This window comes from Pseudochaenichthys georgianus, chromosome 15 (genome assembly GCF_902827115.2).
Source record: "Pseudochaenichthys georgianus chromosome 15, fPseGeo1.2, whole genome shotgun sequence".
In the NCBI taxonomy this organism is placed as follows: domain Eukaryota; kingdom Metazoa; phylum Chordata; class Actinopteri; order Perciformes; family Channichthyidae; genus Pseudochaenichthys; species Pseudochaenichthys georgianus.
Genome location: NC_047517.1, coordinates 13,847,588 through 13,871,949, shown reverse-complemented (window position 1 = coordinate 13,871,949; position 24,362 = coordinate 13,847,588). Strand labels below are relative to the sequence as shown.

At 40.8% G+C, this 24,362-nt stretch overlaps 1 protein-coding gene across 1 annotated transcript in view; it reads right to left on the bottom strand.

The window, feature by feature from the left end:
- Window positions 1-22,009, bottom strand: part of ncapd3 (non-SMC condensin II complex, subunit D3) — a 46,111-nt gene extending 24,102 nt beyond the window's left edge. The window contains exons 1-3 of the mRNA XM_034101491.2: window positions 21,926-22,009; window positions 21,034-21,212; window positions 20,155-20,317 (exon numbers count right to left, since the gene is read on the bottom strand). Of these exons, the coding sequence (XP_033957382.1) occupies window positions 20,155-20,317; window positions 21,034-21,212; window positions 21,926-21,992 (409 nt within the window). The 5' untranslated portion in view covers window positions 21,993-22,009. The remainder of the gene's footprint in view (window positions 1-20,154; window positions 20,318-21,033; window positions 21,213-21,925) is intronic.
- Window positions 22,010-24,362: the final 2,353 nt, after the last annotated feature.

The following is a 24,362-nucleotide window of genomic DNA, read 5'->3' as shown; positions in this document are numbered from 1 at the left end:
TGCCGCTGTCACGTCTGTTCCTTGATCACTGCGTCACGGACCAATTTGATATCCGTGTGACAGAAACAAATTCTAAAATAAAAAAAACTTTATTGTCCGGCCGCGGCCGAAAAATAAAGAAGCAACCTTACTACGCTATAATCGATAATCGAGCGGCGAGCTACTGAAAAGCTGCCGGATCGACGTGTTGGAGAGCCCTGATTTAATAGATAGATTTATGATCGATAGATTTATGATTAGCATAAGTTCGTTCATGATGGCTCACTTCAGTGATAGTGATGACATCGTTTGCAAAATTATTAACCGAGTCATTTTCAAGATTGAGTTACAATGATAAACTGGAGTGGCAAAGGATCAGCTGCATGACCCCGCCATGAAGTGCTTCATCCAAAATGACAGGAGGATGGACTTTGTGTTTAAGTGATTCGATCATCAAAGGTAGGCCCAAGTCATTTTCAATGTGGGCCGGCGTGCCGACTTAATTAATTTGTAATTGTTACTTGGCTGTGGCTGGGTGCCCTGTTATGATAGGTGTTTATATAAATGGTGTTGTTTTGTGTGGTAGAGGGTCGCTGTCATTGATGCGTTTTGCACCCCGGGCCGCTGTTTTGATATTCAGAGGGGGGTCAGAGGGCCTAGGTATAAAAGTCACAGCTCGCCACTGCTCAAAGAAAATGTATTCAATTTAATTATTTTAACCTGCTTTATTTGGGGGTGGACCTCACCTCCTCTAGGGGGGTCCGGGGGCATGCACCCCCGGTTGCAGTGAAATGCATCAATCTGGTGCACTTTGAGCACAAAATGAATGTATGGATACAGCTCTCAACACTCATATGAAAGGGAATTGTATACTTTTCAATAATCCAAACATCTTTAGAATATGATCACAACCAATAACAAATCATTTACACTTGTTTATTCTTATCTTATGTTACCTAGTAGTTAGCATTCTATCTTTTCATTTATGCATATCTTACTAATCACTCCCCTTTTAAACAGTTTTTTTTTTTTTTTTTTTACTGTCCTATAGTACACATTGGAATGATTTCTTACTTTATCTATATTAAATAGATAAAGGTGTGCTCTCTGTCTCTCTCGCTCTCTCTGTCTCGCTCGCTCACAGAGGCTGTGTGCTCCTCTGTGGCGATGACGGCTTGCGTTAAAAAAATAATACAAATATTTGTAAAGTGGGGGGACACAAACAGGATTTCGAAAATTGTTCCCAGTGGAAATAACGCCATGCGTGTGTGTGCGTCAAGTGCAATAAATAAATATGCAAGTTGCAACACACAGAGTAAAACTCTGCCCCTCATGTGTTGTATAGGCTGGCTCGACTAGGCTGTTCAATGGAGCTGATGTGTTGTAGATTCTGCCATAAGGAAAATCACGGTCACACTCCTTATGAAGTGTGCGGCTGCCGCTCCACATTGCTTTTCTTCCTGACTGAACGCTGGTCCCACAAATCAAGCAAGAACGTGATTGGTCGACAATTGGTTCATTGTGGGGTCGGGGAGGAGGGGTGTTAGATAGATATATACAGGGTTCTTACACCTTTTCCAAAGTCAAATTCAAGCACTTTAAGCATTTTCAAGGTGCATTTTCCAGCTTTTCAAGCATCTTACAGCTGTTGTAAATTACGTATTTATATACACATACTCAAATGATTATTTCCCTACCTCACATTAAATCAGGTGTTCTTTATGCTATAAATAACCAAATGTGTGTTTCGTAATAGCATTCTACACCAGGATGAAAAATTAAAGAAAAGAAAACTAAGTGATCTGTATGTAGACTGGGCCTCCCATATAACCTGGCTGAGCCAATATAAAATAATCAGCCAAATAACTTTTCAATACATTATTGATTAATTGTTGAGGTACTTTTAGGTTGGCAGTGAACATAAGTCAGAGGTACATGGTGTACTTTTCCTCCACTACATGTATTTAATACCTTTTAGTTACTTCACAGATCTGGATGAATGATGTGAAATATAATCAAGTGTTAAATCAGACTTTAGTTCCACCTGGAGTAAATCCACAAGCAGTATACAAAGTACTTCAGACTAGCTGCACCTTCACCAGCTTTGAGAACACTTTCATGATCAATCATTATAAAACATATCAGATATATTATTCTGAAATGGACCAATCTGCGACTACTTTTACTGTCGCTACTTTCACTACATTTTCATGAGAATACTTTTCTACTTTTACTTGAGGAACATTTTGAATGCAGGACTTTTACTGTGACAGAGTATTCCTACACTCTGGTACTTCTACTTTTACTAAGTACAAGATCTGAATACTTATAATTTCACTACAAGATCTGAGTACTTGTACTTTTATTATATTATATATATATATATAATATATATGTATTAGCCTGAATTGTAGCCACAAAATCACGCAGAGCTGCATACAAATAGACTCACAATGGTAACAAGTGGAAAATAATATTTACAAATGTGTACAATGACTTTAGGTAATGTTGACTACTCAAGACTCCTGACTTATACATCTTCAAAGGAAGACTGTGTTCATTCTACAATTACATGGGATTAAAGCAAAATGTAGTTGTACTTGTATAATACTTCAATTTTATATAAAAGACAGTTTGTTTTCATCTGTTTTCAAATAAACAAAGTATTGGCTTTCAGAATATTAAACTTGTTTCGGCAAATTCAGATGATAAATACAACTTTGAAGCTTCGGCATAATTACAAGCAGAGAACGGACTAATGTAACGTCACAGCAAGCATAACAACAGCCGGTGTTTCTTGTAAGTGTTTCCCGGTACACAAACGCAAAAATACACAAACGCAAAAATACACAAACACACTCGCGAGCTTCCCCCAGAACAGTAATACAAACGAAAATGTGTCTACGGGTCAATGTGACTGATTTCGATAGAGCAAGTCACATTTGGTTTAGGCACGAAACATACTACCAGTAGAAATACATTGCTTTCAAAATCGCTCTGTGTCGAATCAATAGATTATATTTCGTGACTATAACATGAAATGCCGTGAGAGCTTCATCCTCTGAACACCACACGATGGCAACTGTAACGCACATAACATAGGTACGCTCCTCTGAAATGATTGTCCCCTGCAATTATTATTATCCCTCATGGAGTTCGCTATTCAGCTCGCTAACGTTAGCTTAAACAAACGTAACATGCAACGTTAGCCTAATCTAAAATGCTCTTCTACGGCGTACCTTTCATGTTGCTCGTCAGCGCAGACTCTCCCATCATTATGTTGCAAACTTTGCAGGAGGCTACTCGTGGGCTTGACCCTCGTCTTAGCCATGGCTTGTATTTGTCTTCTGCCAGCCAACGCTCATGGAAACGGCAACCTCCTGGCACACAGTCATCTATCTCTCATCAGAATGCCCAGGTCACACGTAACACAAACACCTGCAGGTTGCGCGCATAGCGCGGGAAGGTGCAGCGGAGCGGTTTCATGTAGAAGCGAAGCAATTCTTTTCTTTTAATCTAAAAAGCGAACTATTCAGTCAGACAGCAATTTATTGTAAAAGTAAAGCATTTACATTTTCAAGCACTTTATCTCAATTTCAAGCACCATTCCCAAAATGTAAGCACTTTCCCAACCTTGAAAACACCACCTCAAATTTCAAGCATTTTCAAGGATTTCAAGCACCCGTACGAACCCTGTATATAGTTGTAGTAAGTAGATAGATTTCGCTATGATTGAGGTTTTGTTTATGCATAGGCCTAGGGTAGATTATTTTAATTACATTTCCTTTTTTGTTTTGTGTATTTTTTACATTTTGGATTTGCTTGGCGAGCTATTTTTAGAACATGCCCCGCGTGCGACTCGATATTAGGTCTCCACGATATGCCTTTTCAGAGATATCATATCTATCGTGATAGTGCACCAGGGTAGAATTTTCACGGCGGCTATGACGGCCGGTCTGGCCGTGAAGCCCCGAAAATAATTGTACATCCTACGGCCACCATGGCCTGCGTGCCCCTGATACTGTTAAAATCTCAAAGTTGCTTTAAAAGCGCCAGAACAGATATTTCCTCAAGGTAGCAGCCGCACACCTTTGCCAAACTGGCTACATTATTAACCCGGAACTACACAGAAATTACACTTCAGATACTCAACTTCCTTGCCATGCTTCACGTTTTGAAATTTCACAGATATCTGTTACGGTTCTTCCACAAAACGTTCACATGTAAGAGGTTTATCTCTCATTCAGAACAATGGAAACCTTTGATCTCTGGACACCTCGTTAGCTCAAATATAAACACCTGTGTCATGGAACACGATGATGTCATCGCTCCAACTGACATGCTTAGAGCAGCAAACTTCAGATAATGGTTAAAGGTCCTGTCCTCAACAGCTCTACTTCAATTATGGGGTGTCATCATATGCCGAAGAGGGAGAGAAGAGAGTAATGTTAAAACAAGGTTTTCTCATAACTTCAGTGAAAATTCTCCAAACAGCCCAAAACTTATGAAGGTAGATATGGTGCAAAATGCGAGAGCGTGTAAAACCTGATGTGAGCACTTGCATAAAAAAAATCTTAGCTTGTGTGCATACATTTACACTTGTATAAAATATCCACGTAACTGTGAACCAAATGTACACTTGTATAAAATATCCACGTAACTGTGAACCAAATGTACACTTGTATAAAATATCCACGTAACTGTGAACTACGGAGCCCTGGAGGGTTCATTGAGAGAAAAATAAATAAAACGTGGCCACCCTTTATTAACTCTTGCGCAGTGCGCACGCTTTATTAACTCGTGCCCACGCTTTATTTACTCGTGCGAACGAGAAAGTAAAACGTGGCCACGTTTTATTTATTTTGAGGGATTCCTGTCCGTGACTTACAGTATCTGCTGCCCACAGCAGTTTTATAGAAGGAAAACCTCCTTCACTTTATGAAATCTCTGTGGCACCAGTGGCCTGTACTACGAAGCAGGATTTGCTATTTACACTATTCATTCATGAAGTATGACGCTGCGCTGTCAGCACCCGTCTCCATGTTTGTGATTGGTCAAATGTTGGTAACCCCGTCCCTTTCACGTGAACGCACTCTCAACCGGACAGAGAAACCCTGGTTGATTTGCTGAGTTGATAACCAGCTTCGTAGGACCACTTAGCGACATCGCGTTTGTTAGGGTTAGTTAAGCCAGGTAAATCAAACATATCCAGGGTCTGTTGAACTGGCTTCGTCGTACAGGGCACTGGAGGCAGTAATGTGTAATTCAGCAGAATCTGAGAAGAGCAGCACCAGCTGCAAAGAGCGGTGCCTTTTACTGTTTACTTCACTGCGTTTCCCTTCATTAGAACCGCTGAATAGAGATCGAGGCTGCTACGTTCAACCACACACACCTCTACACACATCGAACTACCAGAGTATTCCCCTCGTTTTATGAAGGAGATGTCCTGTCACCGGGGCACATGATGTGTGTGTGTGTGTGTGTGTGTGTGTGTGTGTGTGTGTGTGTGTGTGTGTGTGTGTGTGTGTGTGTGTGTGTGTGTGTGTGTGTGTGTGTGTGTGTGTGTGTGTGTGTGTGTGTTTGTCCGACACCACCGGCATTTGTTTTCAAATTACCACGAACAGTAATTTACACAAATCTGGTTCTCCATAGTTATATGTGTATTCCCAAATGAAAGAAATTCGTTTAATCTTAATCTCGATGTGCTATAGTCCTGCCGGAGTGCACCGGAACGAACGATACTATCATAAACAAATGCCCAAACACACGCACACACACAAAACGAGGCCACGCTTCAGTAACTCGTGCGCATGCTTTAGTAACCCGTGCGCACGCTTTAGTAACTCGTGCGCACGCTTCATTTATTTTTCTCTCCATGAACCCTCCAGGGCTCCGTAGTGAACCAAATTTGAAGTCACAGAAGAAGAAAAAAAGTTTTGTAGCTTGTAGAAAAAAAATGAACTTAGTGCAGAAAAATACACATTTTTTAAATATATTTTCCATTACAAATGCAACTTGGTTATTACAACCTCTCAAATCAGAAATTACAACTTGACGAATCTGCTCTGTGGCAGTATAAATCGACGAATCTGCGGTCTTGACTTTTGCTACACTTCTTGTGATAAATGTGTTGCAAAAGTAATTTTCACCTGTAGATGTGGGGGAGGGAGGGGGGGTTGGAGCGAAGGGGCGGAGCTATCAGAACGACGAGGCTTGGGTCAGTCACTCACAGTCACAGCCACAGTCAGGTCGAACCGGATGACTGCGGGGCCAACGGTTCGCTAACGGTTCGTGTCGCTACCGCTGACATGGCGCGTCAATCAACGGTAAGTTTTGCCCATTACTTCCCCAGTATTACTTATATATATTATATATATATATTATTATTGTGATTGAGGATTAAATCCACTTTGAAGACCACCTTTTTATATCGTGCAGTTTATCGGCAAAATAATGCCAGTTAGCCAGCTAACGCTAGCTTTGTTGAGTTAAACAAGTAGTGGTTGTAGTTAGGGTTGGGTACCGAGAACCGGTTCCGAACCGGAACCGGTTCCAACATTTCGATTCCAACAGCATCGTTTAGAAATGTGAATTTCGGTTCCGCTTTTCGATGCCTGAGGAAATTTCTCTCGCCACTCTCCGTAGCCTACTGGGGCGGGAAATGTAGCGTTGTACCTACACTTCTACACAGCTTAACCTGGGATCACCATGAGCGGTAGACGCTCTAAAGTGTGGCTTCACTTTGTTAGGAAAGACAATGGGTCGGCAGAGTGCAACACCTGTTCCAAACTTATTTCCTCCAAAGGAGGGAACACGACCAATATGACGAAACACCTTCGCCTGCACGGTATACAGATCAAGGAGTGTACCGTTTTCAACCTGTTTCGCCAGTCTCCGTCCGCCTCACAACCAACGTCGTCTTCCGCTGTCGTCCCGGCTCAACCAACACCGAGCACTCCCTCAGCGGAGCCCTCGCAATCAGGTATGTAAATTAACATCACTCAAAACTAAAGGATGGTTGTTTTGTTTGAGAGGTTGTGTGTAAAATGTGTGGATATTCTATATTTTTGTAGATGAAAGTTTGCGGTCGCGTAGTTGCCCGGCTACAACGGCTCAAGCTAACAAGCCCGTCCAAGCCCGTGTCAACCCATTCACCTTAGCAGCAAAGGGAAAGATGACAGTAGAGAAACGTGAGGAGTGCCACAGAAAAGTCACCGCTTTTGTGGTGAAAAGGCTGCATCCCTTCTCAGAAGTAGAAGCACCTATATTTTGGTACACAAAGACAATTATACACATTTTCTAGCTGCCCAGACCTCACCCACAATAACAATATCATTTTTGTGTTTACAGGGACATGCTTTTTACTCTTAACCCCAACTACACCCCCCCTACCAGAGATTATCTGACAAATCAATTAATACCATCTTGGTATGAGATTGAAAAGTCAAATATAATCACTGAGCTTAGTGAAGTTAGCCATGTTGCCCTCACATCTGACGGCTGGACTAGTATTGCGCAAGACCACTACCTTACTGTCACAGCACACTATTTAGTGGAAGGCAAAATGAGGCAAAAAGTGCTCCAAACCAAGACTGTCTACAAAGCCCAGACAGGAATCGTCATAGCAGAGGAGATTGCAGATGTCTTGACAGATTTTGGCATTTTTGACAAAATAATGGCAGTCACAGTTGACAATGCTGCAAATATGGATGTAGCCATACACAGGCTCCAATTTGTGAAGCTGGGCTGCTTTGCTCACACTTTGAATCTGGCAGCACAGAGTCTCTACTCATTGGCCATCATGTCTCAATGGATAGCAAAGATCCGTGCACTTGTTGTGTGGATTAAGAGGTAATGGCTAAGACCGTGCTCCAGGAGAAGCAGGCTATCCTAAGTAAGACTCACTGAGTTACATTCATTTGATTGTTGTGAATTGTATTTAATTAAATAATGCTTGTTTTTTGCAATACAAAGCACTGTATGCGTTTTTCAGGTATTAACATTTCAAAAACTATGTAAAACATACATGTCAAATGATAACTACTCCATGTTAAATTGATATCCCATATGTTAAAGTATTTGTGATTTTCTTGTTTGTCAGAGCTGCCTCAACACTCGCTCATACTTGATGTGAGAACTCGCTGGAATTCTCTCCACCTAATGCTGGAGAGATTTCTCGAGCAATACCCAGCAATTCAGGCAGCCAGCTTGGATCAACGGTTGAGAAAGCCTACGGAGAGGGACAGGTAGTCAGACTGATAGATAAAAAATATAGCTACTTTATGGATCCAAAAGAAAATGGCATCCAGTAGCTTATAGTTATATGACTCATACAAAACACTAATACTTCATTATCAGGGAAGTGATTGTCTAGCCACCAGAACTAGTGCAGAGAGTTGTCACTATAAGCATGTGGTAATGCAAATGTAGATGACTTAAAAAGTAGCTAGCAATGTAAACTATACTGATTAGTGTGGATAAGTGATGGATTTAAAGAGGAGCAGTTCCCTTGTCAAACAGCATTGTTTTTGTTTAAAATGTAATATTTGTAACTTATAGTTAATAATACAAATATTCTTTATCACTCAGACTTGCCCGGTTCACTGACGAAGACCTCAGGCGGGCAGAGGACTTCATCAGACTGATGAGGGTTATGTACACCCTCTGCGTTTCTTCGGAAAAGAACCCGACATCTGGACAGATTCTGCCCATTCTCAAAAAGCTTGAGATGCATTTTACTGTTACTGATGGGGACACAGTATTTGTGTCCAACCTTAAAAAGCAAGTTTGGGGAAATCTGTCAAAGCGTTACCAGGTAAAATAACTGAGGCTATAAAGAAGTTAATGAAGAATACATTAAATAATTATATTCATGACTTAATCCTACATTTTCAATAATTGTGTTCAGAGTGATGAAATCAGGAGCTTTCTGGAAGAGGCTACTGCTTTGGATCCACGCTTCAAACAAAAGATGGACGATAATGCTGCTGTCTGGGACCGGATCAAGGGGAAGTTCCTGGCCAAAAATCTGACCGACTCTGAGAAGGTGAAATGTTATTCATGAACAAATAATGTCTCCTCAATCATTAAAATATTGATCATAAATAATGCCAATTGTTATCTGTAGTCAACAGATCTAGACTGTGGAGGAGATGGTGATGAGAACATGGAAGGAATGGAGAGTGAGGCAGAGGAGAATGTAAGTGTATGTTTGCAAAAAATATATATATGCGAGGTTTCTTAATCATGATCTATGCTTTGAATGGAAGTTTCCTTTTGTGTGATATGTTGTTCTTTATTCATTTAGCAAATGCATCCCTGCAAAACCCCCAAAATGACCCCATTGGAGGAGCTGTTTGCTGATGAGGATGCCCAAAAGGTGACACCACAGCAGAATTCCATGTCCATCCAGGACCAGGTAGAGAAGGAGCTGCACATGTACAAGGCTATGCCACGCATAGTTACTTCTGATGACGCTGCGGCCTGGTGGTGGAACATGAGAACAACCTATCCTTGCCTGTCAGACATGGCCTTCTCATATTTATGTATCCAGGCTTCCTCTACACCCAGTGAACGTGTTTTCTCGACTGCTGGTGACACAATCTGTGCTGAACGCTCACGCATACTGCCTGAGAAGGCAGATATGCTTGTTTTCCTCAATAAGAACTGTTTTTAAATGGGGGGGGGGGGGGGGGGGGGGGTTTCCTTTAAAAGTTGGACTGTTGCTGTGTTGTAGCTTCAGTCACTCAAATAAATGTTGTTTTTTTTTGGTGAAAGAAGCATGTATCATTTTTTTACCCTGCCCCTCAAAGAATCAGAATTGAGAATCGTTAAGAATCGGAATCGAAAACTAGAATCGGAATCGTGGAAATTCAAACGATACCCAACCCTAGTTGTAGTCTACAGCAGTAATTCATATAGTATAGCCTACTGCTTTGGCACTAACGCTTGATAACCGTTTATGAAAAATAAAACCAATTGAACTGTACTGAAATAATGACAAGTGTTATAATTGTCTTGGGCTCCTGCTGTGTTTTTAAAGCCTTTGTAAATTATCCATGCTATTTTCTATTTAGAACGAAGACTTCAGAATCTTAAAATCCCTTCACGTTTGTATGCAATTGTGCTAAATTCAACTCTGGAATCAAGCACATATTAATATGTTTGCATGACATTAGTTATTTATATTTTGATATCACTTAATTATACGTTTAATACATTTAAGTCAAGCTAAGGTACATGTGATGGTAGCTAGTTAGTACTCTTACCTGTGATGCCTCCTCCAAACAGCATAATAACCAGACTGTATCAGTAAAACTACAAGTACCAGTTCTAGATGCTTGACTTTAGACAAACAATTCAAAAGACAAAATGTATTTAAAGACCAATCTTTATTTGAATGTGCCTCTTAACCTGAGATATTAGTTATACAGTAATAGTATTGATAATCTAAAAAAACTAAGTAACTCAACAGTTAACTTTATATTTCTTATTGTCTAAAGCATTTATTATTTTAATTTCCCCCTCTCATATTCAGTGTGGACGGATTGAGACGGCGTGGTGTCCAGAGGGCTGCAGAGACTTCAGGGAGAAACCTCTATGTGATGGACGTCCTGTCTGTTGGTTTGGAGAGGACTGAGGGTCTTTCCTCTGCGAGGAGGACCAGGCCTGATGGAGGAGCCCATGCTGGGCATAGCTGATACCAACTGCACAGGCCTAGTCTGTCACTTTATTTGACTAAATGTATTTACTTATACATTTAATAGGTTTACACCTTCTGTCCATATGTGCTTTTTATTTAAAACATGTTTGATTAACTTTTGGTTCACATTTCAATAAATTGTATTTGTATTTGCACTCCTTGATTACACATTCACATCTGACTGAAGATTGGCCCCATTTATTCGTGACGTTGCAAACTCTGCGGTACAAGGCACAAGTGATGTGAAGCTCATAAAGCGAGGCAAATAGAAATAATCAGCTGATGGAGTGTAGATGTGGAAATAGATGCATCCCATCAGCTGACTGTGTTTTTCGCCACACTTTATAAGCCTGACTATAACCACCCCTTCTCCGAGGTGCAGGCAGCGTCACAAACAAATTATGGTCCTGATAGACTACAAAAATATTCGGTGTGCAGATCTTTGTTTTCACAATAAAAGTAGTTTCTTAGTGAATGTCCTGTCCTGGTCTTATAATCTCATAACATCAGCCTTTAATGTTCCTCTTGGATGTTCTTCTTGACCCTCAGAGAAAGAGGAGATGCCGAGTCGTGTCTTTCAGGCATGTCCTTTCCTAACAAAAATGACAGGAAACATAAAACATTATTGCAGAACAAGTGTGTTATTTGTGAAAGAGGTGTGTTTAGGGGCTGTTGATATAATTATTTTTTAATTGTGATCAGATTATGAATGAACAGTATGAAATTCATCAACATTGAAATATATGTTATTATCAAAATAATATTGAACTGTTATCAAAACGTAGTGGAACTGTAGAAGCTTGCTCTGTTGTCTCACTGAAAGAATAACTTTTACCACGTTTTTTACAGACAATATTGAGAGATAAATAGTAGCAGTTCTCACTATGTGTTAAATAGCTTTGCCTTCAATACATTAAATTAGAAAGCTCACAAAGTCATATTGCTTGTTAACATCTAAATGTAACCTTTTGCATGGAAAAAACCCTCAACTTCACTGATGTGTAGGTGATCTAGTATTTAGTATTGTTTAATGGAATGTATATCAGTGTATTCAAGTCAATACTTCATTTATTTAAACCAATATTTTTCTTGATTCTTGGTACAGTATGAAAAAAAGTCTTTGTACCTGTGCTGAAGTTCACTGCTGTGAGGAGTCCAGTTCTGTCTCTCACTCTCTGGTCCAGCCTGTCTGCATCACCTGGACACCTTAAACAAACAGATATATATGTAAAGAACCATGTATACAAACAATACAACTGATTCTCTTCTGTTGAACATGTTGGATTGTGTATTGTCCGAGCCAGGGTCCTTTTTATTTTACTGTAACTTTGGAAGTTGTGTTACCAATGCTTACTGTTTATTTGATACCCATTTGGTAATGCAATTAATAAAAACAACAAGGTTTGGGTTCGTTCTTCAGATGACTGACGTTAACATGTAAGCTCAATAATGAACTCCAGCTCAACCAACCATATTGTAATATCTAAGTAATCATCTTGAAATATGACATTAATAATTGTATTATACACACATCTTATTGTGAGGTTGATTTCACATACACTACTTCGACGTTAGCTAAATAGCATGGATAATTTACAAAGGCTTTAAAAACACAGCAGGAGCCCAAGACAATTATAAAACTTGTCAATATTTCAGTACATTTCAATTGGTTTTATTTTCATAAACGGTTATCAACCGTTAGTGCCAAAGCAGTAGGCTATAATATATGAATTACTGCTGTAGACTATAACCACTACTTGTTTAGCTAGCATAAACTCAACAAAGCTAGCGTTAGCTGGCTAACTGACGTCATTTCGCCGCTAAACTGCACGATATAAAAAGGTGGTCTTCAAAGCGGATTTAATCCTCAATCACAATAATAATATTCAAAGTAATACTGGAGAAGTAATGGGCAAAACTTACCGTTGATTGACGCGCCATGTCAGTGGTAGCGACATAAACCGTTAGCCCCGCAGTCATCCGGTTCGACCTGACTGTGGCTGTGACTGTTGCGGCTTTCACACCAGCGCTTTTCAGTTTCTAGCTCCGAGCGGGAGCTTTTCTGGTTCAGCTCCGGTTTCCCTTTTCAGCTCCCGCTCTGTGCACACCGCCCACTGGCGCCCCAGAGCTGCCCTTGCTGCGTCATGACGTCACCGTTTACATCGCTGATTTGCCCCCAAACGGCAGCCATTACGGCAGCTCACAACAACAACTGCGTCGGGTCGATGATCGTGTTGCTTTTAATCACACGAAGCCAGAATAAATTGAATAACGACTTCTCCAACCCTATACTTTGCTCCAGAGTGCCGTGGTTCATTGTTTATTAATGTGTTTCTGCAGCATTTACCGACCGCTGCAGTGCTGGCTGCTCTTCCACAGGAGTTTATTCTCCCGTTAGCTCCCGTTAGCTCACACTGCAGCGGCCGCTCTAAAGTATTCACTGTCCGACTCACACAAGCAGCTGATGCATATCCCCAGTTCCCTTAGCCTAAGTGAATGTGTGTCAGTCTGAATTGACACTGTTTGGTATCACAACGCTGTTATGAAAGTTTCTCTGGTATAAAACGGGTGATGTTAGCATAGCAACCGAAGCTAAACTGACTACTTGCATCCGATAGCTGCAATAATACAAAACAACACGTCTGCCTCTCTCCACAATGATCGATAACAGCGAACGGATGGTCAAAGTAAGGCACAAATAAACAGAATCACACGAAGCCTGGTTAGTGTTGCCTGACTTTATAAAGTGTGTTTATAGGCACTACTGCTTGTAGGCAGGCATGACAGTCGACCCATGGGAGGTGGGTTTAGTTTCCTGCACGCCTCGACGTAAGAGAGACGTAAGCGACGTCACCTCTTAGCTCCAAAGCTCTTGCCTCTGGACCGACAATTTTTTGGAGCTGGAAATGAAGCGGATTCCGGAGCTAAGAGCCGGCGCAGCTCCGGTGTGAACTGGAAAACCCGGCGCTTTTCAGGCTCTAGCTCCGAGCCGGAGCTGAAAAGGCGCTGGTGTGAAAGGGGCATGAGTGACTGACCCAAGCCTCGTCGTTCTGATAGCTCCGCCCCTTCGCTCCAACCCCCCTCCCTCCCCCACATCTACAGGTGAAAATTACTTTTGCGACACATTTATCGCAAGAAGTGTAGCAAAAGTCAAGACCGCAGATTCGTCTATTTATACTGCCACAGAGCAGATTTGTCAAGTTGTAATGACTGATTTGAGAGGTTGTAATAACCAAGTTGCAGTTGTAATGGAAAATATATTTAAAAAATATGTATTTTTCTGCAAGTGAACATTTCATCACTAAGTTTATTTTTTTTCTACAAGCTACAAAACTTTTTTTCTTCTTCTGTGACTTCAAATTTGGTTCACAGTTACGTGGATATTTTTTACAAGTGTAAATTTGGTTCACAGTTACGTGGATATTTTTTTACAAGTGTAAATTTGGTTCACAGTTACGTGGATATTTTATACAAGTGTAAATGTATGCACATAAGCTCAGATTTTTTTTCTGCAAATGCTCACATCAGGGTTTACACGCTCTCGCATTTTGCACCATATATACCACAGGTTTGGTAACAATGCAGCCATCAACGCATCTAAGCGTATTATGGGGTATCTTTAAATGCCGTTGCCATGGCGACAGACAACTAGCCATGAAACAGGATGTCGCTGTAAGTCCAATCGACACGGTCCAATCGTCCCTGAATCTTCATTTGTATATCACCGGTCCATAACTCAACAGCTCTACGCGAAATCTGAGATCTCACCATATGCTGTTTCCATGGAAACGCATCCCTCGCCATAAAACGTGATGTCGCTATAACTCCTATTAGGGATGTCCCGATCACCTTTTTTTGCTCCCGATCCGATTCCGATCATTTGATTTTGACACTCTGCCTTTACCGATTTTTCCCGATCCGATCTTTATGCAATGCATTAAGAGAAAACAAAGGTAACAGATAACGGCTGGCCATCCAACGCGATGAATTCAGCTATCTTGGCTGTTATTTGTTTGGCCTTTTCACTGTTCTGGGGCAGTTTCTCTTTCCTTTTCATTTCATTTCAAACCTTTATTTAGACAGATAGGTCCCTTGAGATCATGGATCTCTTTTACAAGGGAGACCTGCATCAATTTAGTTCCACATGAAACTTAAAAACAACATAAAAACAAACAATAGAGGACATCATAATTACATATTCACCAACACTTATAAACACCCATAGTGTCAGAAAGCATCTCGTGCAGACGGGCCTTAAAAACATTCAGAGAAATAAAATTGCTCAATTTTAATTTGGACTGTAGGCTGTTCCAAGCAAGTGGAGCTGCGCACATAAAAGCCGTCTTACCTAAGACAGTCCTCACTCTTGGCACATCTAACAAGACCACATCCTGCGATCTCAGACAATAGCTGCCCGCAACTTTCTGCTTTACCAGAGAACAGATGTAATACGGGAGTTTGCCCAACATAGCTTTATAAATAAAAGTGTACCAGTGACTGAGCCTCCGTACAGAGAGTGATGGCAGACCTGCCTTGGTATACAGTGTACAGTGATGTGTAAGCGCTTTACAATTTGTGACAAATCTCAGAGCACTGTGATACGCAGCATCCAATTTGCTCAGGTAATTGGCAGGTGCATTCATATACAACAAATCACCATAGTCCAGCACAGGTAAAAAGGTCACAGTGACTAGCCTTTTCCTGGCCTCAAGCGAGAAACAGGACTTGTTTCTGAAAAAGTCTCTGAAAGTGTCGGTTGTTTCAGTGCCGTTACCTGAGTGGCCGTTATGTACTCGTCGTGTTGTTGATGGTGTTTGTTTCTCAGGTGGCATATTAGATTGGTCGTGTTGAACGTAGCTCTGTTCTTTCCACCACGCGGAACCTCCGCCTTGCAAACATTGCATCTGGCTGTTACACTGCCTTCACTTTCAATGTTATAATACTTCCAAACTCCTGACATTTTCTCTGTCCCGACTCCCGAGTCACCAGCTGAACGTAGCCTCTTGTTAGCTTACTGCTACTATTCGACACTGCGCCCACTCTGTTGCCAGATTTGAGAGAAATAAGCACTATGAAAGCCCAAAAGAAGCAACACATACATGATGTCGTGTAGTTTTAAACCAAAACTAAGGCCTCAGGATGACTTTAAGACGTGAACATGGTCATTTTTGTTTTGTAACATTCAATTAAAAAAAAAAAAAAATTGATAAAAAAACCAAAAAAAGATCTAGATCCCTGATCTTTTTCTCCCGATTCCGATCTTTTGAAAATCACGTGTGTGGCTCCGATCCCCGATCACGTGATCGGGACATCTCTAACTCCTATACAAATGTTTAAAAAGTGCTCAAACTTCACATTTGTGCTAACAGTCCAGCCGTGAAGACATCTACGGGACAGTTTTGAGATTTCTTCAAATGCTGTTGCCATGGCAACACAATGCTCGCCATGAAACACGGTTTTCTCATAACTTCAGTGAAGCTGCTCCAAACGCCCCAAAACTTCACAGGTTTGGTAACGATGCAGCCATCAACGCATCTAAGCATATTATGGGGTGTCATCAAATGCCGTTGCCATGGCGACAGATCATTCGCCATCAAGTTAGTTCAGAAGTTTGCAGTTCAAATATTCTGCTGCTTTTCCAAGCCTTTTTACTTTATTTTCTTCTCTTATCACACATTCAAGCCCCCAGTGTTCATGTATCATTTCAATCTAAATTCTTCACTTTCTTCGTACACATTTCATTTTAATCTAAATTCTTCACTTTCTTCTTACACATTACATATCAGCATAGCAATTTAGCTCGTTAGCTAAAATATAAACACCTGTGTCATGGAACACGATGATGTCTTCACTCCAACTGACATGCTCAGAGCAGCAGACTTCAGATAAAGGTTAATGGTCCTGCCCTCAACAGCTCTACGTCAATTATGGGGTGTCATCATCATATGCCGAAGATCAAGAGAAGAGAGAGAGTAATGTAACCTCCTAATGTAATGAATAACTCCTATGAACATTTTCAAAAAGTGCTCAAACTTCACATGTGTGCCAACAGCATTGTGTTACCATGGCAACACAATGCTCGCCTTGAAACATGGTTCTCATAACTTCAGTGAAAATGCTCCAAACGGCCCAAAACTTCACAGGTTTGGTAACGATGCAGCCATCAACGCATCGAAGCGTATTATGGGGTGCAGAGTTGGGTGTAACGCGTTACTTTGTAACGCGTTACTGTAATAATATTACTTTGTCGGTAACGGAGTAGTGTAACGCGCTACTTTTATAATCCAGTAATCACACTACAGTTACTAACATTGCCCCGACACGCGTTACTTCGTTACTTTCTAAAATCAGTCATAATCAAACCTCAACAAACACCTGCAAAGAACACATGCTAGGTGAAGCTAACGCACATAGCTGTTGTTTATTTATATCACACACACGTAGTTCTTCTTCTCTGTTTTCCGGTTGTTGCTTGTTTTGAATGACGAATACACACTACCGCTGCCTGCTGGTAAGGAGAGTTATTGCCACTCACGCATGCGCAGTTCGTACGTGCTCGGCTGAAGTCTGGCTCCAGTGCAACACATGGCCAACACGCAGGAGAACACGCTGACGCAACAGCGTGAGCAGAGATAGACTGCGCAAAATATACAGATAGCAGGAGACAGAGGACAGCCACGGTCAGATAGCAGGAGACAGAGGACAGCCACGGTCAGATAGCAGGAGACAGAGGACAGCCATGGTCAGATAGGAAAACATTCAGGAGCTATCTGGATCAGTCTTATGCGTGAACTAAAGAGAACATTTGAAACTTTAGCAGTCTGCGTGATCTGCCTGTAGGGAGGGGCGGGCCGGCCCTGAGAGTAAAGTAACGAGTAAAGTAACGAGTAAAGTAACAAATTACTTTATGTAGATAGTAACGAAGTAGTGTAATATATTACTTTTTTTTAAAAGTAATATGTAATATATTACTTTTTTTTAGTAACGACCCCATCTCTGATGGGGTGTCATCAAATGTCGTTGCCATGGCGACAGATCATTCGCCATCAAGTTAGTTCAGCAGTTCAAATATTCTGCTGCTTTTCCAAGCCTTTTTACTTTATTTGCTTCTCTTATCACACATTCAAGCCCCCAGTGTTCATGTATCATTTCAATCTAAATTCTTCACTTTCTTCTTACACATTACATTTCAGCATAGCAGTTTAGCGTCAGATGTTCAGCATATAGCATTCCCACTAGCAATTTCTTCAGGAATTGCATTCTCTAGTTATGTTTTACTCTCTTTTTCATGTTTATTGATGTTACATCACTGCTAGTGCTACCTAAAACAGAAAATGCATTTTTATACTGAGAAACTGTGCCTTGAATATTTTTATTTTATTTAGCAAGAGAGTGCACTTTACTTGGTGAAGAAACCAGTGTTAACGTTTGTTGTGTAGGGTGTAGGCCTACCTACTTGAACACTGAGGAAGCCATATCAAAATTCCTGTTGAATTGTTCATTCAGGGATTCATTGCAGAATTAAAACCAGCTTGAAATGGTATTTTGGTCTGTTACTCCTTTTTATTTTAGTTTTTGTTGCCTTGTAGGTGGTTGTACTGTTAAGTAACTTGAAAAATAACCATAATAACCGACATGAAAAAAATATCGTCTATCGTGATACTGCTTGAAAAATATCGTGATATTATATTTTTCAATATCGCCCACCCCTATGCCCGCGGGCACCGTGTTGGCTACCCCTGCTCTAAAGTAATCACCCAACAGTCTGTTGTAAACCTTAGTTTACAAACACACTTCCTGTTTCAACTAAGACCTAGCTACAGCAGTAATTAAGTGCACTTTTACAAAATGTAAAATGAGCTTTCTTTCATTTTCATCTCCAAATAAAGTGTTTTGATTATCTGGATAAACTAGTTTATTTAAAAACTGCTTCCAAATGTGTTCACACACAATGGCTACAAATTAGACCTTGCAACTGTATCATATGCAGACCCTCTAAAACAGGGGTGCCCGACCGGTCGATCGCGGGGAGATTCCCAGTCGATCGCGAGATGTGTCTAAAAATAGAACAACAATATTCCGTTTTATCGTTAATGTCCTATAACATAATCTTCCTGTGCCAGAATAATGCACTTGAATGCATCAAAGCTTTGCGATTGGCCGACGTGACCCCATGTGTCGGGGCGTGACTTGTGGGCAGTGGGCACTAGTTCGCTGACGTTGTCCGTGTCAACAGGAGTGACAGTCCGTACAGACACAAGACCGCAATGGCAGAAGCAAAAAAGCCCCAAATATATCATTTTCACTCCGAGTGGGAGGATGATTATTTTTGTATCTATTCCAATTCAAAGTCCATCTGTCTCATCTGCAATGCGAGCGTGGCTTTATCGAAGAAGGGTCATTTAGGAGCGACATTTCAAAACAGTGCACAAACGCTACGAGACGGAATTCCCTCCTAATTCTGCCCTACGCTCCAAAAGGGGAGGGGCCTGAAAGGACAGCTAAATGCACAGCAGTCCATTTTCACCAGGCCCAACAACAAGAGCAAGGCTGCTACCATAGCATCTCATTGTGTCAGTCACGTTCTTGCGAAACACATGAAGTCTTTCAAAGACGGCGAAGTTGTGAAAGAAGCATTCCTGGAGGCTGCTGACGCGCTTTTGGGGGACAGTAAAAAATAACAGTAGCATTTCAACAGGTTTTTGATATAATAAAAACTCAAGTTAGATATCGTTATTAATCAGCTGTAAGTTTTAGTTTGTTTGAACTTATTCATTATAATTATTGTACAAAATGGTATAAGAATGCAAACATTAAGATCTGTTCTGTTTAAATTGATTATAGTCTATTATCAATTCAGGTTAAGAAACTAGTGTTGCTTGCATCCTATTTTAAAGGCATTTATTTTTATACTCTACTAAAATGCAACAAAAAAAGGGTTTGATTCTATTAATTTTGTCTTTTTTTATTGCACTTTGGCAGCAGATTCCTGTGTAGCTTCAGATCTGAGTTGTCTTATTAGTAAGCCTAATTTATACTTTTGTAGCAACACTATTTTTATATAATGGCAAAGAAAGGGTTCAGAGTATTTTCTTTTTTCCCTGTGTCATATGTGGCAGCACTGTTCAATGTTTCTTGAAAACATTACCCACTGTAGTGTGACGTGTGGATAAACTCCAACTCTGTATCAACAACACTGTTATGTAACTTCAGTTAAATACTTGTATGTGTGTAGATTAGAAAGAGGTAAGATAAAGGATCTGCAGTATTTTATGAAGTATTCATCGTACGAAGGTCAGTTTTATACAAGTAGAAGTGTGTATTTACCTGGCAGTAGGCTGTCAGTAATGGCTACGCCTCTCTATTTGGACTGGTAGATCTCGGCAGACTGGCTACTTTAAAAGTAGCTCTCGGTTCAAAAAAGGTTGGGCACCCCTGCTCTAAAAAGGTGTATATTTTTCAGATTTCCTTACCTGGTATTCCCAGCAGCAGCAGGTAGATGGAGGCGGCGTGCAGACTGCTCACCCTGTGCTGGATGTTGGCTGTTTTAGCTTTTCCTCCCAGGACAAAGAAGGAAAGCACAGCCACCAGAGACTTTATGGACACCTTGTTCTCCCCCAGGATCGCCCAGATACTCTGCAGGGCATTATGGGAGAAAGATAGACATACAGACAGACAGTGCTTATTGGTTCAACCAGACAGGAGAAAACAGATATCCCCCATTAATACATACAGCTAATGTCGGGTATGTGACCAACATGATGGATGAGCAGCTGATCTATTGCTTCTCTGCCCCAGTCTGTTCTCTGCACATCCTTTACTGTTCCTCCCACAGACTGTCACTCTGATAACCAGATGATCACATCAGTTCAATTACAAACATCTTTGCATGTTCACATTTAACAGACTCATGTTGTTGTTATATGTACACACCACAGTTAAATATAAACATGAGCCGCTGTATATTGGCTGCAGTTTTATGTCTGTAGGGACTTGGCTTGCGAACCAAGGGGTTGCAGGTTCAAGTCCCAATCGGACCAAAACACAGAGTGCAGAGTTATAGTTGGAGAGGTGCCAGTTCACCTCCTTGGCACTGCCGAGGTGTCCTTGAGCATGACACCAAACTTTGACACCCTCTCCTAGGTCCTGTTTGTGAATGTGTGTGTGTTGGCCAATGTGTTTAATGTAATCAAATAATAATAAGTAAAACGTTTATTTTTCCTCAGGGATTATTAGAAGTATGTCGTATTAAACATATGCACACATCACTAGAGTAAGACATGCTATACAGCCTGTATCTCCTTCTCAGTAATCCTTCTATCTGTGTACAGAAGGTGCAGGATGAGTTTTACCTGTGACGCTCCATCTCTGCCTGCAGATTGTTGTTGTTGTTGGTCAGCAGCATGGACCAGTAAACACTGGTACAGGGTCTTAAAGGACTTGTTCTCACTGACTGCGAGTTCGTCCTCTATGCTGTCCTCCAGTGGGGTTCTCTCTGTGAACTCTGAGTCCCACACTGCGTCGACCCATTCTGTAAATCACAAGTTATTATCAAATTAACTAAAGTGACACACCACCACAACACACTGAACTTTGGAGAATTATGTGGGAAATAAAAAACGGGTTAATGTTTCAGGGCCAGGACTAAGTGCATGCAAAAAAGGACAACATGTAAAGGTTTATCTTAGGTTTAACATTAAGGAGGCGTGTGGTGCAGTGGATAGAGCGTTGGTGTTCGGATCAGGGGGGGGTCACAGGTTCAAACCCCACTGCATTCAGCATGTCGTTGTGTCCCTGGCCAAGACACTTCACCCCAAATTGCTCCTGTGGGGATTGCCCACAGTATTGAGTATTTAAGTCGCTTTGGATAAAAGCGTCTAACAAGTAACATGTAATAATTAAGATGTAAAGGGTTTGGTTCAGTGTATACTCCAACACTTTCAGAACTTGTTTATTCTTTGTAACGTTACAATACGGCTAAAGCAGCTTCAGAGTTGTTTTGCAGAAATAGCCACTGATATACAACACTTCAGATATAATGTCTGAAGTTCCGTTTGACCTGTTTAGCTTCCAAAGCAGGAGGCAATGTTTAATTTGGAAGGTAAACTAAGGCAGGGAACAGAACCCGGGAAATAACTACGTTATGTTTACAGGTCGGCCAAAAGTATAGCCTACCATTTATTTACTCCCCGTTAAGTCATAAAATATGGTAGTTTCAAGCATACATGAAATACAAAATGTTACCTGGGGGAATTTGATTTAACTTCAGAAACTGCACCGCAGATATCAAATCCATCTTGTTTTGAATCATCCCGCCCGAAACAACAGATTGTTATACATGCGCAGTGAGTATTTCTTTTTCTGGATTTAACTGGCGGACTACAAACCAAAGGTGCATACCGCCACCTACAGGCCTGGAGTGGACAACAACTATTACAAATGAATGAATGGGGTTATTCACTTTATTCTAGAAATTAAACCTTGTGCGTTAACATATGTATTTAAAGTCGTTTGAACCTGTAACTGTTTGTCCCGTTTTTACAGACGTTATTGTCCTTTGCTCGCTCTATTTCAAAACTGAACTTGCTACACCATAGATACATTTGATCTAAAATTGCATTTTTCTATTGTAAACAAGGGACCGTTGAGTCCTGTCCTATAATATTTTCGTAGAAAAGATAACTTGTTCTCTTTACATTTAAAAGGCTTGGCAAATGTGAAGCCAAAGCAGAAGTAGTTAAAGCGATTGGCTTAGTGAAGTAATTGGTAAAATATTTTTCATCTGTTAAATAAGAGAAAGCGTCAAAACTTAAAAAAAGAGATACATGTCTATGTTTGGATTAACTTTGAACAACAGATTATTTTCAAGAATCAAGACTTTTTCCAGACTCTTGACCTTTTTTGTATTTATATGGGAATTGTCTTTCTCTGTTAAGTAGCCTACTATTTCTGTAGAGTTGTAACGTGATGTGACAGACTGACATGTATAACAATCAGGTTAGTTAAATCTTTGAGGTCATTAACAAGGGTTTGATTAAAATGAATCACTTATACCGCTACTTATAACCCTTCTCCAAGGATGTTTAAAACGGGTTTTGGAGATTGATTTGAGTTATTTGGTTGTTTTCTAAATATGTTCATGAAAGAGAGGAGATGCAAGTTACATTTTAATGGCCTAAAATTATAAAGAATGTGGTCCTTGATAAGCAGTGGTTTACTGTGTAATATAAAGCCATACCCAAACTCCGTCGGTCAAAATCACCCAAATGGTGTTACCATGCATAACAAATAAGATAAGTCCCAAGAAAACTAAACAAAAAACAATCTGGACCTCCGGCAAATGACGGCTTTCGAAGCCGTTAAACATGCAGAAACATTGCAATGACAGTTTTAAGGTATTTATTTTGTCTTGTCTTTTGAATGAGACAAGAGATGTGAACTGTGAATGGACATGGGATTTAAATTGTGTAATGAATTGGTGTGATATATTGATGCTCCTTGCTGCTCTCCGCCAGGAGGAGGCGCTGTAGGATAAGTGGTTTGTGAAGGTTTCCATGTGAAGATCCAAATAAATGTAGAGAGATGAAGCTGCAACATGTAAACACATTGTTGTTGAGTATGGCCCTTTCTCATTTCATCAAATCCCCCTCTTCGACTCCTCCACCCCTCGGTCGTCGAGGAGGCTCTCTGGATGAGCTATAACCGAGGATACACTGATGGGTCCTCCACGGTCCTCCACGGCTCCTTCGTGGATGCATTTCCGGCAACAGAGATGTTTCAAAGAGTCGTGACGCACACCCGGACTTATCTCAGCCAATGACAGCTCTGCATGCATCCCCTGGATATTATTTTATTAACTGCTTTCATCGCGACGCGATGTTTACAGTGAGAACAGCTGTGAGGTCCGTGCAGAAAGCAGAGCAGTGTGTATAATACATATCACTCAGTATAACAGGCATACTCTCTTTATTTGCTTTAGTTTAGTAGATATCTGCAAACAAAGAGTTGATATTTTTCTAAAACCATTTAGTGCTTCACAATAAAATACACAACGGCTGTAGCCTGTTTTAGGAGCTGTATGTGCGTGCGTGTGGTACAGTGTGTACTGTGTAGGTGTGTGTGGTACAGTGTGTGCGTAGATGCAGCGGACAGACAGGTCTAGACTCTGTTGGTTTGGTGTCCTCTGCTTACTTGTAATACTTGTAAATACAACTTTTGGCCCGTAATTTATTTTCCTCATTGTAGCGACCAGAGGGGAGAGGGGGGGGGGGGGGGGGGATATATCCAGTCTCTGATAGTGTTACGTTATTATGAGAGTGCTCTGTTTGATTCTGAAATTGTATATATTTATATAAATATATACATATGTGTGTGTGCGTGTCCGCATCTGTAGCCTGTTATTGTCTCATTACACCGCACTGTGAATGAATCAAAGTAAATATATAAGTCATCATGAACACATCTGTCCATCAGACAGAGGGCTGCTGTGCCTTCTGTCATCATTAATGGACGTCTCTTTCAAATGACCGCTCAGAGGAGAGTAGGGCTGAAGTCGAATAGTCCATTTAGCTTAGGAACCTTCCTAAAGGAGTTAAATGACCCGGAAGTCCCTCAGTGGCAGCCATGATAAGTGCCGTTCGAATTCTCTAGAATGATGAGAATGATAGGAAAGGAGGTTTCA